General features: G+C 35.2%; 1 protein-coding gene across 3 annotated transcripts in view; it reads right to left on the bottom strand.

The window, feature by feature from the left end:
• Positions 1–17,300, bottom strand: part of LOC114325121 (lipid storage droplets surface-binding protein 1) — a 79,824-nt gene that overhangs the window by 11,584 nt on the left and 50,940 nt on the right. For all 3 annotated transcript variants that reach the window (XM_028273065.2, XM_028273062.2, XM_028273063.2), the window contains 3 exons: positions 14,427–14,640; positions 6,803–6,984; positions 5,943–6,200 (listed from right to left, as the gene is read on the bottom strand). In XM_028273065.2, coding sequence (XP_028128866.2) covers positions 5,943–6,200; positions 6,803–6,984; positions 14,427–14,640 — 654 coding nt within the window. The remainder of the gene's footprint in view (positions 1–5,942; positions 6,201–6,802; positions 6,985–14,426; positions 14,641–17,300) is intronic.

Genomic DNA, 17,300 nt, shown 5'->3' with positions numbered 1-17,300 from the left:
ACAGACCCGCATCGTACGCATCGGACGCATCGTACGCAACGGATTTTAGTTTGCCTTGTACAGAAACTTATGTAACCGCGTCCACTGATCCGCATCGTACGGATCGCATTATCGATTGTCAAACTAAAATCCGTTGCGTACGATGCGTACGATGCGGGTCTGTGGACGCTTGACTTTATAGTACGCCGTTATAAAATGATTGTAGGATGTAAAATGATGAAGGATGGTTTACCGGGAAATCCGAATTTTATTTACTTTTATTATATTTAGCAGGTATTACCTACAATTATTATTCTGGTGATTCTTTTAAATCCCCTATTGTTAAGAGAATTTACACATTTAACCATGACCATAGTTTTACGATTTTCTAACGGGAATTGAAATATTCATGCTTTAGATCAGATCCCGTCTTTAAACAGCTTTAAAACTTTGGAGAACATATTTATGCGAAATCTTTAAGGAAAATGTTGAAACTGATTTTGGTGCAGAATATTCGGCTTTAACAAGTTATTTTAAATACGCCCCCAATTACTTCTATTGATGTTGAAAGGAGTTTTTCAAGTTATAAAAATATCAAAGAAAATGTTTCCTCGTAAAAAATTTGGAAAAACACGTTGTAATGAATTACAATGGAAGATATAACAACAATATCACTATATATTATATAGTGATATTGTTGTTTTATTTTAAATAGGTTACTATATTGGTATCAGTTTTTGTAAAAAATGTGACGAAATTGCATATTATATTTAAAATAATGATTTTATTTGAAAGATAATAAATAATATTGCCGCCCCCTATAAAAGAACCCGCTAGAATAGAATAGAACAGAAAATGTGTTAGTTTCTCGAAATGCGCATTTTTTGAATTTGTTTGCATATCTTGCGCATATTTCGTAATTTTTTACTGCATATATATGCGCATATTTCATCAAAATTGATCGCATATAAATCCGCTCCCTAGTTATAGCTAATTAAAAATAGGTTCATATTCGGCAAATTCCAAATGGAATACTTTAAGGTGAAATAACCACAAATGAAGCACATATCGGGGAAAACTCATTACAACTTATTTAAAGTGATTAAAAAAAGTTTCATTTTTGTTTTATAAAAAAATTTCTAGTATTAAAAGTAAACAAGTTACGCTCAAAATAAAGTTAGTCCCTTTTTTTTGGTAAAAAAATCAGGAAAATCACCCCCTAATTAGTATCTCAAATGAACTTAATCGTTACGACTTCACAAGTTTCTTGACCCGTATGATTTGACTTGTATGTTTCTTGACGTGTATGTATTGTTTATATGATCTGTAAGTTTCATCGGTTCAAAGTCCTTATTTTTGAACGGGCTGTAGTTAAAAGGGGTTGAACGAGTCACTGATCACGAATGTATGCAAATTTAGAAACACTAAATCTTAATCAATTATTGTCTAACAGAAAAACAAAAAATACATAATATTCAGAAAAGCAATGCTGGCTTTTTTGTTTGTCGAGATTTTTGGTATCTCTAACAATTTTGTTACTTTCAAAATAACAAGTTATTTTGAAAAAAAGCATATTTTTCCAAATAAAAATTTTAAAAAATTTTATTTTCAAACCAAATTTTTTCCACTTTGAATAGATGAAACTTACAGATCATATAGACACAACGTAAGTAAAATAATTTGTGGAGCGGTAACGACTAATTTCATTTAAGTTGCTAATTAGGGGGTGGCCTTCCAGATTTTTTTTGCCAAAACAAAAGGGACCAACTTTATTTTGAGCGTAACTTGCTTAAATTTAATGCTAGAAACTTTTTATAAAAACAGAAATAAAGCTCTTTTTATTTCAAAAAGTGTTTAATTTTTTGGATACTTCACTTCGAAATATTCTATTTGAAATTTGGTGAATATGAATCTATTTTTCATTGGCTATTACTCTGGATTTACGAGGTCCAGAGACCTAACGCGTACACCATTTTTTTTACTTTTTTATAGGCTATATTTTTAAGAACGTTTTCTTCGTCAAAATACTTACTTTTTGAGTTATTTGCTAAAAACCGTCTAAAAAATTAGTTATTTTGTTGAAAAATAAACATATTCACTCGCAAATAACTCGAAAAGTGTTGACTTGGTGAAAAAGCTCTGTAGAACAAAAGTTACTTAAAATTAGTCAGTTTATCCATTTCCGGACTTATTTTGGACTTTTTTCGGACTATTTTTTCATCCCCAAGAGGGAGTGAAAGTCACCCCAGGGCAAAAGCACACATCGGCACAATATCACTTTTTTTCTCTGACGTGTAAGATATGCGTATGCCAAATTTCATGTCAATATAAGCGGTTCTTTAAAATTCAGAGCAAAATCCGTGAAAGAACGGACTAAAATAAAAGATTTGCGAAGAATATAACTAAACATTAGAAATAGCAGAAGTAAAAGCTGTAAGTTTAAGAATTTTGTAGTTAGAGTAAAATATTAGATGTGTACTTAATACAGTGTGTGTTCCAACTACAGTGGAACCCCGATAAGTCGGCCCCCGATAACCCGGAAGTCCGGCTAACCCAGATCGATTTTCATCAGATAAACATTTTAACAAAAAAAATGTATGTAATATAATATTTGAGAGATAATGGGTATTTGTGTAATTTGAACTATACGATAGTAAAAATGACTCATGGCACAGACCGGCAATTGCCTCGGATTATCGGAAACAACAGGCACCTGTTACTCCTTTATTTATTTCAAACTGTCTTAGCATTGTTTAAAAAAGACTAAAAGACTATTTCAAAATTTCTTTTTTAAACAATGGTCTGCTTAGTCTCCACTATTCTTAAATAACATAACATCGTTTTGTGACCGTATTGTGTGTATACTAAATTTACAATCAAGATGCAGGAGAAACAAACAAACCAAGACACGTTAAATGCTACTAGAAGCAATCCCGAATCCTAATTTAAAATGTATAAACTTTGGAAATCATGATTTGGGATCTACAATGTATATATGTACCGGGTGTCCCAATAAGAATGGCTCTCGGCCATATCTCAGGAACGGTTTATAGTAGAGCTTTGAAATAAAAAATTTTATAACAAAAGTTGCCTCAGGAAAAGCCTGGAAATTATTTTCATAATTGTGGGTCCACCGCTAGAGGGCGTAATTGAATATCAAAAATAAAAAAATCTAAATTTTACAAAATTTTCCTAATGAAGGGGCACTGGAAATCCGATTATTGTATTCTTCATCAAATTCTGCGCATGTTTGATTTAACAAGTTTAACTCTACCTTTGCAAATAAGAGGTGGGGGTGAGTGGGAACCTTGTTATGAAAAAATGGCTGTAAGTCCGGTTCTGCTAAATCAAATTTTGAAAACTGGGTCTTGTTGAAGACAGATCTTTTTCTTCAATGTAAGCGTGATAATATTGAACCATCCTAATAAGTAATAAGCCAGCTGGGAGGCGTTATTTAATTTTTTTCAGAAATCTAGTTTTCTTTGGAAAATATTAAATACAAGTATGCATTTTTAATCATACTTTATAAAATTAGATTAAATTAGCAAGAGAATAGCGAAAACCGCATGTCGATACCTTTTGTCTATCTCAAGATATCTCGAGAAACGTGTAAATTTTATACATAACTGTTACTATCACCGGTAAACTAAGTTAATGAAAAGTAGTGTGCTGTGAAAAAAAAAACAAAATAACATTTTCCAGATGTCAACGTATAAAAATATAATTAATTAAAACAACAATATAAAGAGAAACAATACTATTAAAATTAAATATAACACAGAACAAAAAGAACTACTTAGTGACGACCTAAATATTCAAATTGTTGCCCATCATACACTACTCTAGAATACATTATCCAGAGAATACTAAACGCCATTCAAAGCATATTGAGAGCAGAAATTGAGACTGCTGTTCAATCTACTCTTGAAAGAGTAAATGTTTGCAACGAAAATGATGGGCAAAAATTTGAACGTTTATGTCATCACTAAATAGTTGTTTTTATTTCTTTGTAATAGGGCTTTTCAACGCTTCTCATTTGTTTCGAGCCTCTGTCATATGCCGTATAATCCGTGTATAATATTAATATACGAGATATGAACGAGGCTCGAAACAAATGAGAAGCGTTGAAAAGACCTAATATACGTTGACAGCTGGAAAATGTTTCTTTGTTGTTTCCATAGCACACTACTTTTAATGAATTATTTCGTTTACCGGTGACAGTAACAGCTATGTTTTTAAATTTACACGTTTTGTAAGATATCTCGAGATAGAATAAAGGTATTAACATGTGGTTTTCGCTATTCTGTTGCTAATTTTGTCTAATTTTGTAATATGGTATTAAAAATGCATGTTTGTATTTAATATTTTCCAAGGAACACTAGATTTCTGAAAAAAATTAAATAACGCCTTCTAGCTGGCATATTACTCAGTAAGTTGGTTCGAAATCATAACTTTTACATTGACGAAAAAGATCTGTCTTCAACAAGACCAAGTTTGCAAAATTTGATTAAGCAGAACCGGACTCACAGCCAGTTTTTCATAACAAGGTTCCCACTCACCCCCACCTCTTATTTCCAAAGGTAGACCTAAACTTGTCAAATCAAATATGCGTAGAATTTTATGAAAAATACGACGATCGGATTTCCAGTGCCCCTTCATTAGGAAAATTTCGTAAAATTTAGATTTTTTAATTTTTGATATTCAATTACGCCCTCTAGCGGTGGTCCCACAATTATGAAAATAATTTCCAGGCTTTTCCTGAGGCAACTTTTGTTATAAAATTTTTTATTTCAAAGCTTTACTATAAACGGTTCCTGAGATATGGCCGAGAGCCATTCTTATTGGGACACCCGGTACATTGTAAACTATGATTCGGGAGTGCTTCTAGTAGCATTTAACGTGTCTTGGTTTGTTTATTTCTACTGCATATTGATTGTAAATTTAGTATAGTATAGTCGTATTTTAATTATAACGGAGTCTATCTGTAAGTATACCGTATTTTATTAATTTTTACCATATTCTCCGGCTAACCCGGATTTTAGATAACCCGGATCGGCCGTGGTCCCGATTAATCCGAGTTATCGAGGTTCCACTGTACTAATAAGAATTCATATTTTAAATAGAGGTATTTAACTAAAAGAAAAGAAAAGATGGTTCAGATTTGATTACGGTACAGATGAGCCTCTACTATGTATGTGCTTATACGTATTTCGAAATAACCGCCGTTTCCTCATCGGAGCACCTGGGTAGAAGCACTGAACTGCAATCAAATCCTTTCATCCTTTCCGGGTAATTATCAAAATAATTACCAAAGATGCTACTAGCACCATCTATGAATCAAAAGTCAAATAAGTCAGGAAATAAAATTCGAAATTATTTATCCTCTGAGCTTTTTAAGTTGGAAAAATAAAGCATAACAGAGTGGTGAAATACTCGACAAGGGAAATCTAAAATTGCTCTTCACGTCCTGTCATTCACCGTGATAATAATTTTAGCGAACTATCTATTAGCCTTGCGACATCCAATATTGGACATAGGCCTCCCCTTCGCTCCTCTAATAGCGAACTATTTCCTTTAATATCCACAAAAGTGAATAAAGTATAAACTAGAAGAAAAGAAAAGATGGTTCAGACTTGATTACGGAAACGTAATTGATATACAATAAATACGTATAAGCACATAGTAGAGGCTCTGTTAATTGAGCGATTAATTGAACGATAAGTCTGTTTGAATTCTATAAAAATCTGATTATATTCCCAATACTTTTCAAACATTCGTCAAATAGTAGATTTTTGATCAATAGTCGATCTTCCGGACTTGAAATGAAAATAAAAATGAAAATAATACAATAAATTATAAATAATTCCGCCGGATTAATAATCAATAAAAAAATAACTATAGTTTCTTGGCTATAGTAAGCAGTTATTTTATCAACACTTAAAAAAAAAAACAAGTACCCTTACCTTGACAGCAGAATCCGTCAGAGCTAAGAACTTGTTGACAACAGCACCGATGGAATATGAAATCCTCTTTGGAAGTGTGCTAATCAAGGTGCTTGAGAAATTAATCAGATGAACAACTCTTCTGGCAGATTCCCTGGTCAAGAGTACAATCAACTGCTCGAGATTTTCTGGCCTTGCCTGGTTCTCCGGTTCGTCTTGGCTCAAACTAGCCCACAAATCTTTTCCTTTTTGGTAAGCCAGGACAGGATCAGTAGCAATCTAAAGGAAGTTAAAAATTATTCAGAGGACACCGCACATATCTTATGAAAAATGTAATGTCACTCAAATACAATAAAATTTATTTGAATATGAAATTATAATCCTTTAATATCATTTCGCCAACTCTGAATTTTGATTAATAGTAGCGTAAATTAAAGGCGTAATTAAAATGGCGTAAATTAAAGTTTATAGAAATCAGAATTTTGAAGTCCATAAAAGCGCCATTCATAAATACTATTAGTCTAGTCGCTATTGAAAACAGCTTAATCCAGCTTGAGCTAAGTCGATTAGATGAACTATATACTTTGGTATAATTGACCAAATTATACCTACTATAATATCTATAAGGTATGAGTAAGCCTCTGCCTTAATACCTGCAGAAAGATTTATGAAGTGCCGATTCACAAAATATCTTATCTCTCTCTAGCTCAGGTACATAAGTACCCATTTGATTATAGAATTATTTATGTCAATTTACGCCATTATTAATCAAAATTCAGAGTTGGCGCAATGATATGAAATGATTGTAATTTCATTGAATTTGAGTGACATTACGTTTTCTATAAGATGTGTGTCCTTTATGCGAATGGATCGAATCTTACCAGTTCTAGAACATATGTGAGAACGTGTACTGCTTCGGCACTTTGGTGTTTTAGGGCTTTGACTTCGGCGATTGTTCTTTGAGTCAAGCGTCTTCTAAGCTTTCTTGAAAACCTGTCAGCGTGATGAATTGTGCTAATCGCTTTTCCTTTAGGACCATCCTCAGTAACAGGAACAGAAACTTCTAAAATAAATAGATATTCATCATCTAGATATACTCAACTGATCAAATTTGAAGTAGGCTCTACAAGGATGGTGGCGACCTCCTAAGCTGTTTTGGGAAGTCACCACCCACTAATTAGGACTACATGTTCCTATCATTTTAATTATTGTTGTTCAATGTTTTAATTTATGTTTAACCAGGCAATTTATTTACGCTAATTCTACAGCTGTGGCAGCTCAGGGAAGAACCTTAAATGAAGTCGAAGTGAAACTGACAGATGCCCTGGGAGACTTGGCTCTATACTACGATAAAAACCATCTGAAACCTAATCCCACAAAAACATCAAAATACCTTGGCGTCCGTCTGGATAGAACTCTGTCTTACCGATACCACTGTCAAGATGTCAAGAAGAAAGTAAGTGCCAGAAATAATATCATCCGCAAGCTAACTAATACAAAATGGGGAACACAACCACACACTCTCCGCACTTCTGCTTTAGCATTATGTTTTTCGGCCGCGGAGTTTGGAGCGCCAGTATGGGCAAACTCTGCTCACGCAAAGAACGTCGACGTGGCTCTAAATGAAACGGTTCGTATAATATCGAGTTGCCTGAAACTGACACCTATCGAAGAGGTATACCCCATATCTGGGATTGCTCCACCACCTATCAGGAGGAAGGTCACGTCAGAGGTAGAACGAAAAAAGCAGGAGACGGGCCGAAGACACCCCTTATATGAGCACCAAACTCAACCAAGCAGACTAAGATCTCGTAAAAGCTTTCTGAAAACATCAAGATCCATCCCCGAAGCGCCAGAGACGCGCCGAATACACCTATGGCAAGCGTCCGCTACCGCGACACATTTTCCTCCCTCAGAGGAAATGACTGCTGGACACAATTTAGCGTATCCGACTTGGAAAGCGCTAAACAGACTAAGAACCGGCGTTTCACGTTGTGCTAGTAACCTGAAAAATGGGGATACCAGGAGAACGATACCTGCGACTGTGGCCACGGTTCTTAGACATTACTACGGTTGCCTAAATCGACTAACCAATGAACATTAAGGGTGCGATTACGTCACGAGAGTGTACTGTCATTTGAATCGTAATATGATTTTTTTCGAATCCTGAGAAAACCAAGTATTTTAGAAAAATTTAAACACAGGATGAAAGATTACATTATTGCCGAGGGCGGAAAGCCAGTTAGAATAAACAAGCAGTTTCTATTGAATGAAATATTTGAACTTAAATATCACACTTCTCTTTTATTTTCAGCCCTGTAACTTATTAAAATAAACATTATAGAAGTTTTCAGGGACTTTCGGCCCTCGGTAATAATGTAGTCTTTCATTCTGAGTTTAAATTTTTCAAAAATATTTTTTAGTTTTCTCAGGATTCGAAAAAAATGAATACAATTAAAACACATTGAGAATTTTGACTTGCGTCAAAATTTTGCATTAACTCAATGTAAAATTCTAAACTGTTGAATTCCAGCTTCCCTAATTATTTTACATCAAAAGACATTAGAAACTAGTAGAGGATTGAAATCTGTATTGAAAACAACTGTTAAAATTGGTCTACGTAATTAAACATTCCAAAATTTTGTAAAAATGTAATACATTTTAGTTTTCAGTCCAAACTTAGACCACATACAATGCAATAATGTTCACATTTTTGAACTGTCAATATTTTTATTTTATCATCTATTGTTTAAAAACAATGATAAGATACCCTCAGTTGCGGAGAAAGTATTAATAATAAAGATTTTTTATTCAGTCAATGGTGTGAGCACTGTCAGTTAAATAGTAACGTGTGGCCTAACTTTTACACGCACACCTGTTGTGGCAAATGTATCATATTTTTAAAAATTTTGGAATGCATTTAAATCGTAGAACAATTTTAACTTTTGATTTTAATACAGATTTTAATTCTCTACAAGTATTTCCTCAAGACTTTTGATGTAAAATAATTAGGGAAGCAGGAATTCAACAATTTAGAATTTTACATTGAGTTTCCTATGGCCCTTTTTACGATTCACCACCCGGTATAAAATAAAATGTGTACTATTTGTCTTATTATTTCATAATAACACAAATAATACACATATATACACAATAACACACATTCAATGATCGAAAATCATTTAAAAATATGGGAATGTGAACTCTTGTGACGTAAAGTCAAAAATATAAGTCTCCCCACCACCGTCGGACAAGGCAACCGTAATAAAGTCTAATAACCGTGGACTGTGGCGACGTTCAGACCAGCCGGCATCTACTATCATGCACAGAGATGAGAGAGACCTGCACAGAAGAAGAATTATAGCAAATGACAGGGCCATCTATGTGGCCAACCATTGGAAATACAAAATTTAAAGTTGTTGGTGTTCCGGACACGAAAAGTAAGTAATGTTTTAATTTGCTCAATAGCAAAATAACAGAAGCTCAACTCTACGTCAACCAAATCCTTTTAGTGTAGAGAGAGTGACGCACTACAACTACCTCGGCACAATAATAAATGAAGAATGGACCAACATCTCCGTATCTGCTAAAAAGATAAGAATTGCTAAACGTAAGATGGAAAGGTGAAATTATAATCTTGGGGGACCTAAACAGTAGAACAGGCAAGAAACAGCACAATAAAGTCATAGGCCAATATGGTGAAGAAGCTATAAATGACAATGGTACTAGGCTAATAGCCTTATGCGAACAAAATGATATGAAAATCACAAACGGATTCTTCTAACACCGAGATATCCATAAATATACATGGACACAAAATACCCGAGGGCTGAAATCAATCATAGACTATACAATCATAAGACAAAAGACTAAATTGATTGTACAGGATGTGCGGGTATATAGAGGAGCCACTTGCGGCAGTGACCACCATCTATTAAAAACAAAGCTCACAATAGGAATAGATAGAGCAAGAGATTTAAAAGAAGCTGCAGCGGAAATAGAAAAATTAACAGAAAAGAAATACAACCTAAACAGCTTAGAACAAGAAAGCGTGAGGGATTTATACAGGAGTAGATTAGATAAAAAGTTAGAAACCATGCAATTTACCAGCAATGAAGAGCATTTGCATTATATAAAAACATGTCTTCAGGAAGCAGCAACAGAGGCCCTCGGACTCCAAATAAAAAACCACAGAAAAACTCCGTATTGGTGGGACGAAGAAATAGAACAAGAGATTAAAAATAAAAGAGAGAAGTATAAAAAATTTCTGAACACAAGGACCGACGCCGATAAGGTAGAATACAAGAGGGTCCAAGCTAAAGTGCGAAAAATGATATGCCAAAAGAAGAATGAGGCTTGGGAGCAAAAGTGTAACATGATTAACACACATTTAGGAGGACGGAGAAGTACAGAAAGTTGGAAAGTATTAAAATCGCTACGACAGGAAAAGAAAAGAGATATAATATCAGCAATCACACCGGATCAATGGGACGAATATTTTGAAAAACTCCTAAATGAGGACAGAGCGGAATTTTTAAATAACAGTGATACCAGCAATGTAAATATCTTAGCCTCACCATTACGGGTAACAACAAAAGAAGTAGAAGAAGTATGTAAGTTTTTAAAAAATAACAAAGCACCAGGACCAGGGAACATACCAGCTGAACTAATAAAATATGGCACAACAAAATTATATGAAAACCTGGCTAAACTCTTTCAAAGATGCATCAACGGAGCGGAAATCCCAGAAGAATGGAAGACATCATGGATATCCACCATACATAAAAAAGGCAGACGGGATCAATGTGACAACTACAGAGGCATCGCTGTAACGAACTCGATCAGCCGAATATACGGAAAACTGATTAAAAATAAAATCGAAAACGAATATAAAGATATAGAAGCTGAAGAACAGGCAGGATTCAGGGCAGGGAGATCAACGGTTGACCATCTGTTTTGTATTACACAGATTATTGAGAAGAAACTGGCCGTCAACCAGGAGGTGCATCTGTTATATGTGGACTTAAGAAAAGCGTATGATAGCATCCCACAAAACAAACTATGGGAAGCATTAGAGAAAACCAATATAAGCGCAAATTTAATAACAGCGACGAAACAATTGTATACCAAAACTGCATCAAGGGTGAAAGTTGGAAGCAGGCTATCGAGAGGATTCCAAATTAGCAAAGGCCTAAAACAAGGGTGCTGCCTTTCACCGACATTATTTAAGATCTACCTCGAACAAACTCTAAAACTTTGGAAACGCAAATGCAAAAACATGGGATTACCGATCAGCAACAATACAATATACACTTTGTCATTTGCAGACGACCAACTTGTACTAGCGCAAGACTACGATGATATAGAATATATGACAAGGAAATTAATAGAGGAGTACAAAAAAGGTGGTTTGGAAATAAACATAAAGAAGACTGAATATATGTGTATCGGTGGGACACAGCAGGACCTTACACTGGGGAATGGCGAAATTATTAAACATTGCGACGCATATAAATACCTTGGTATGACCATCACACAAGAAGGAAGCGTAGACCGGATGATAGAAGAAAGAAACAACCAGGGAAGAAAAGCAATTACCCTTCTCAATAGCATCCTCTGGGACCAGTCAATATCAAACAACAACAAACATAGAATATACAATACAATTGTTAAGAGTATAATCACTTACAGCAGTGAAGTATGGCAAATAAAAGAAAGATACAAGAGAAAACTTGAAGCAACAGAAATGGATTTCTGGAGGCGCTCAGCAGGAAAATCAAGATTGGAAAGGGTAACCAACAACAGAATTAGGGAAATAATGAATGTGAAACACACAATAGTAGATGACATTAGTACCAAACAGCTTAGATGGTATGGACACGTACAAAGAATGTCCGAAGAACGACTCCCGAAACAAATCCTAACGTGGACCCCTCATGGTAGACGAAAAAGAGGAAGACCCCGCCTGAGTTGGAGAGAAGGCATAAATCGAGAAATGAGAGAAAGAGAATTGGATGAAGACCTTTGGATGGACCGAAGTGAATGGCGACTAGGCATCGGAAGACGTAGGAGAACGTTTTAAAACCGATATATATATATATAAGATGGAAAGGTCGATGATTGGTGTGTCATTGCGGGACCATATGCCAAACGAAGAACTACGATTGAGAATAGGAGGCACATATGTTGTATGCCAGGTGGCGAAACTTAAATGGAACTGTGCTGGTCATATGGCCCGTCTGACAGATAAGAGATGGACAAAAAGGTTGCTCGAGTGGAGACCAAAAATCGATACCCAGGCAACCAAGTGACGTCAAGAACGTCGAGGAAACGTCAGTATTTGGTTGAATGTATATATACGTGTTAGAACATTACGTCGTATAAACGTCTTTTGTAGGTGATTTTAAATACGTAAGATTATTGACGTTAAAATACGCCTAAAAACACGTTTTCATTTCAGGCAGCCTAAGTCTGAGAGTCTAACGTCACAAAATTGGGAGGAGCTTAAAGACTTATGATTAAGCATTATATTAAGGCAAAATGCTTATGACTCCAAACAATTTCCATAAGAAGTGTTTCATTTATTGTTTAGGTGCTTTGTGTGGTAAAATAAGAATTTTCATTTAGATATTTAGTTGAAGAAACGTGCCAATTAAGAGATTTTCATTAGTTTTTCTCAAGTGAGTAAGTTTAATACAATAATTCTTCTTGAAAACTGTTTGAGGTTATGTTTTAATTTGTTTTGGTGTTTATTTTCTGTTAATGAACTAATGATGTGTTATCGAGTTTAATTAAATTAACAATAAATTATTTATTAGTTTACCTGTTGTTTCAATCTTGACACAGTAAGTACATATAAAAAGTGAAAATTCTATACTTATAGGTATACTTTGATATCATGTATTTAAAAGGTGATAAAAATGACGTCAATTGTGGTGGGACATATTCACGTGACTTTCGACGTCGAAAAAACGTGATAAACTGGCGTGGTTTGGTGATAATTATGACGATTTTCCAACGTTTTGTAAACGTTATTTGGTTGCCTGGGTAAGAAAAGTAGAGGAAGACCACCCACGCAATGGACGGACGATATAACAAGAATGACCACAAATTGTATTCAAAGCGCCCAGGACAGAAGACAGTGGACGGAAATAGGGGAGGCCTATATCCAGCAGTAGATGAATAGGGCTGATTGATGATGTTGATGATGATAGACCAACAACTAAAAGATAAGAGCGTGCGTCAGAAAATCTAGATACAACTTCAACCGGATGGGGGCCTTCTTCAAAAGAGCCACAACCTATCTCTTGGCACAAAAGAAAGAATGCTGCGATGCTACGTCTTTTCTGTCTTTTTATGGTGTTGAATCGTGGACCTTGAATGGAGATACGTGCAGAAAATAGGAAGCATTTGAGATGTGACAACATCGGAGAATACTTAGAATGCTTGTGACTGACCGAGTCACAAATGAGGAGGTCCTCAGAAGAATGAAGAAGAACCTAGAGGTGCAGACCACCATAAAATCTCGAAAGTTACAATACTTCGGACACATTATGCAAAATAAATCCAGATATTCCCTGGTACCCCGTCAAAATAGCCCCGTCAAAAAAGCTCCGACAAAATGGCCCCGACCTAATATCCCGCACACAAAATAGCTCCGACAAAATAGCCGCGGAATAATAGCCTGCCGACAAAATAGCCCCGACAAAATTTCCCCGACAAAATAGCCCCGACAAAAAAGCTCCCTTCAGAATTCATCATGAAATAATTCCTTAAAAATACATTTTTTCGGAAATGGTAATTATCCTCTATTCAGATGTTTATCTTAACCACATTAATAAGAATGGTCTTTTCAGAGAACTCGAGTCCTGCCTCCCTGCCTCTTGGAAGTTTGAACATTTAAGTTAAGCGAAAATCAATGTTTATTTATGATATAAACATTTTTTTGTTTTCGGGCAACAGTAAAATGCATTTTAAATTAAATAAATTAAATACATTCTTCCTTTTTGTCAAATAATTTAAATTAAAAAAAAGTTTTTGGACACCTTGTATAAATAATTATGTAATTGTTTATAAGAGGCTGTTTTAGCCGGGGCTATTTTAGCCGGTGCTGTTTTGACCGAGGCTATTTTGTGTGCGATCTATTTTGTCGGGGCTATTTTGTTTGCGGGCTATTTTGTCGAGGCTATTTTGTGTTTGGGCTATTTTGACGGGGCTGTTTTGACCGGGCTATTTTGACGGGTCACGATATTCCCTCCTACAAGCCATCCTGCAAGGGAAAATATTTTAAAGCGAGGTCCAGCAAGAAGAAGAACGTCCTGGTTAAAGAACTTCAGAACCTGGTTCAACACAACATCTGTGTAGCTTCTCTGCGTTGCTGCACACAGGATAAAGATTGCCATGATGATCGCCAGCATTCGTCACGGATAGGCACATCAAGAACTACAAGCGCCCATGGTTAAAATACGAACAATAAATTAAATAAAATATTACAAATGGTTATACCTTCTGAAGCTTGATCATCCTGAGCCGGCAAATATTTATCGACGTACTTCTCAGCTACAACTAAAGCGCCGTCCAAAGTATCAGCAGCTATGGCAGTGTATTTGCTGGATAATACACTGTTTCCAATCTGCTTCACTGAATCGGCTCTCTTTAAAACAGGCTGAGCTATCTTCGTTCCGACTTCTTGAACGTACTGTTTCGTGTTCCAGTAAATCTAAAAGTTAGAAAAGTGATATAATTGGAATTTGTCTTTTTATCAAGTGAAATACAAATTATTTGAAATAAGAAAATTCATTAGATTTCCAGGAAAACGAAAGATCTGACAACAATTTAAATACCACCATAATATCAGCCGTGTCACAAGACTCTTACACCAAAATCTATAAAAATGGTGGAGGCCGTTTCCGAGATATTTGAAGCGTGCCATACTTAAACCTCTCCCTGTAGATTGAAAATGGAGAGAACAACACAAGCAATATTTTAAAAGTAGGTATACACAAACTGCTTTATTCTTGTTTTTATTTTTAAAGGTTTGTAGGTGCTTTTGAACAAATTCTATAGTGATTTTAGGTCATGCTATTTTTACACTCCAAAATTACTACATATTATTTCGCTCATTAAATTTTTGAAGTTTTGCAAAAATACATGATTAGGTACCCTCTTTCCGGGCGGCAGCAATATTTTTCCTCCAGATTTAGGTAGTAAAGAATAAAAAAATTAGGTTCCAAGAGTTCCGTCAAAATTCAAAATCAACGTTTTAGTTCACCAAAAAGTGGATCATATTTTCTGTGAAATTGGACATATATAATATAGCAAATAATTCCTAATAATAGAAAAAGGATAATTATTATCAGTAGAAAAATAAATTTTACAGAAATCTACACTATTAGTGTACCCAATCTAGTTTTTTTTACACTAGGTACCTTAAATTAGTAAAATATACAAAATAAAATGAGAGTAAATATGGAGAAAAAATAATCGAAAACATTATATTACCTACCTGAGAAATCATTTCTATTCACTTTCAAAAGTATAATAAGTAGACATTACATTTTTATATATCTACTAAACTCTTTATTTACATATCGATTATCGCACAAAGTTTCAAACGGGTATATAATAATTGTGTTGCAAAGTGCGAAACCATGTACTTAACGATATTTTCTATTAATCACATTGCATTTGTAAATTAGTCATTTTGATAATAATTTGCATAAAAATAACCGGCAAAACATCGGGTACTCGCTAACAATTCCTACAGATATACATATATCTGTACAATTAAGGCATATGCACATGCATAAGAATTGCAGTTTAAGAACTGTATCTAGGTAATATAGGTGTGGTTCAAATGAATTAGGAGAGGTAATTAAACGTTATACAGACTAGTAAGGATGTAAGACTCGTCTCAAACTTATATCTCCAACAAAAAGCAACAGTTCGATTTGAAAATGAACTGTCCGAAATCTTCACAGTCGAAAAAGGAGTCAGACAGGGTTGCATACTGTCACCAGCATTATTTAACATATACTCTGAAAACATATTTAGAGAGGCCTTGGACGAATCAGAAGATGGTATTGCAGTAAATGGACAACTTATAAATAATATTAGATATGCAGACGATACAGTATTGCTGGCAGATAGTGCTCAGGGGCTCCAAAGGATCATGGGTAATGTTGTAGAAGCATGTAACAAATACGGCCTAAAACTAAATTGTAAGAGGACACAAATAATGATTATTAGTAAAAACACCAACATAAACTCCCAAATTACCGTAAACAATACACCCCTAGAGAGAGTACAGAAAATATGCTATCTGGGCTGCAGCATTAAGGATACTTGGGATCATAGCTACGAAATAAAAACTCGTATTGAAAAAGCCAGAAGCTCTTTTAACATTCTTAGGAAGATTCTGTGCAACTTGTCTTTAAGTATCAATATAGGTACGCATAATAATTCTTAGATGTTACGTCTTTGGTGTCCTCTAGGTATGGAGTTGAAAGCTGGAGTCTGACAGAAGATGTCATAAAACGGTTAGAGGCGTTTGAAATGTGGTGCTACCGACGTATGCTGAGGGTCTCATATATACACCACACAACTAATATAACTAGTCTCCAGAGGCTAAGAAAAGATAAAAAAATAAATAACACCGTAAAGAACAGAAAATTGGCTTACTTCGGCCACATTATGCGTAACGATAAATACCGACTGCTACAGATGATTCTACAAGGCAAGATTGAGGACAGGAGAGGCCCTGGACGTAGACGTATATCCTGGCTGGCCAATCTTAGGAAGTGAACTGGTCTAACGTCAACTGATCTATTTCGAGCTGCTGTAAATAGAATAAGATGGGTCAATGTGGTAGCCAACATCTCCAGAAGATAGGCTCCTTTAGAAGAACAGACACTAGCATAATCAGGATTAAAAGAAGGTTTACCAATGTGACTGTTATTTCACTCGCGCATCGGTAGTCGTCACATAGGCAGGTTTCATACGCAGTGGTTTATCTTGTCTGTCTGTCTTTCACGGATACACGTGTACACGTCACAACTAGTTCAAAAGTAGGAAAAAGCGTTTGTTTATTACGAGAGGCGGAATCAGAGAGCTTTGCGATACTTACCACTGCATCACGGTACTGCTTTTTAGCTAGTGAGAGAGGATAGAAGAGCGAAAAAAGCGTCTTTTCTTTCCAGGAATCAGAAGAAGAGAGGTTGCCTGCGGGATTCAAGAGAGATTCGCCGTCTTTTTCCATGTGGTAATTAGTGGTTATCATTAAGAGCTAAGAACAAATCGTGTTTTCTTTATGAGAGTCAAAACCAAAGAGAGAGAGAGAGAGAGAGAGAGAGAGAGAGAGAGAGAGAGAGAGAGAGAGTT

This window comes from Diabrotica virgifera, chromosome 5 (assembly GCF_917563875.1).
Source record: "Diabrotica virgifera virgifera chromosome 5, PGI_DIABVI_V3a".
Classification (NCBI taxonomy): domain Eukaryota; kingdom Metazoa; phylum Arthropoda; class Insecta; order Coleoptera; family Chrysomelidae; genus Diabrotica; species Diabrotica virgifera.
The sequence above is the reverse complement of the archived record's forward strand: the minus strand, read 5'-3'. Positions and strand labels throughout refer to the sequence as shown.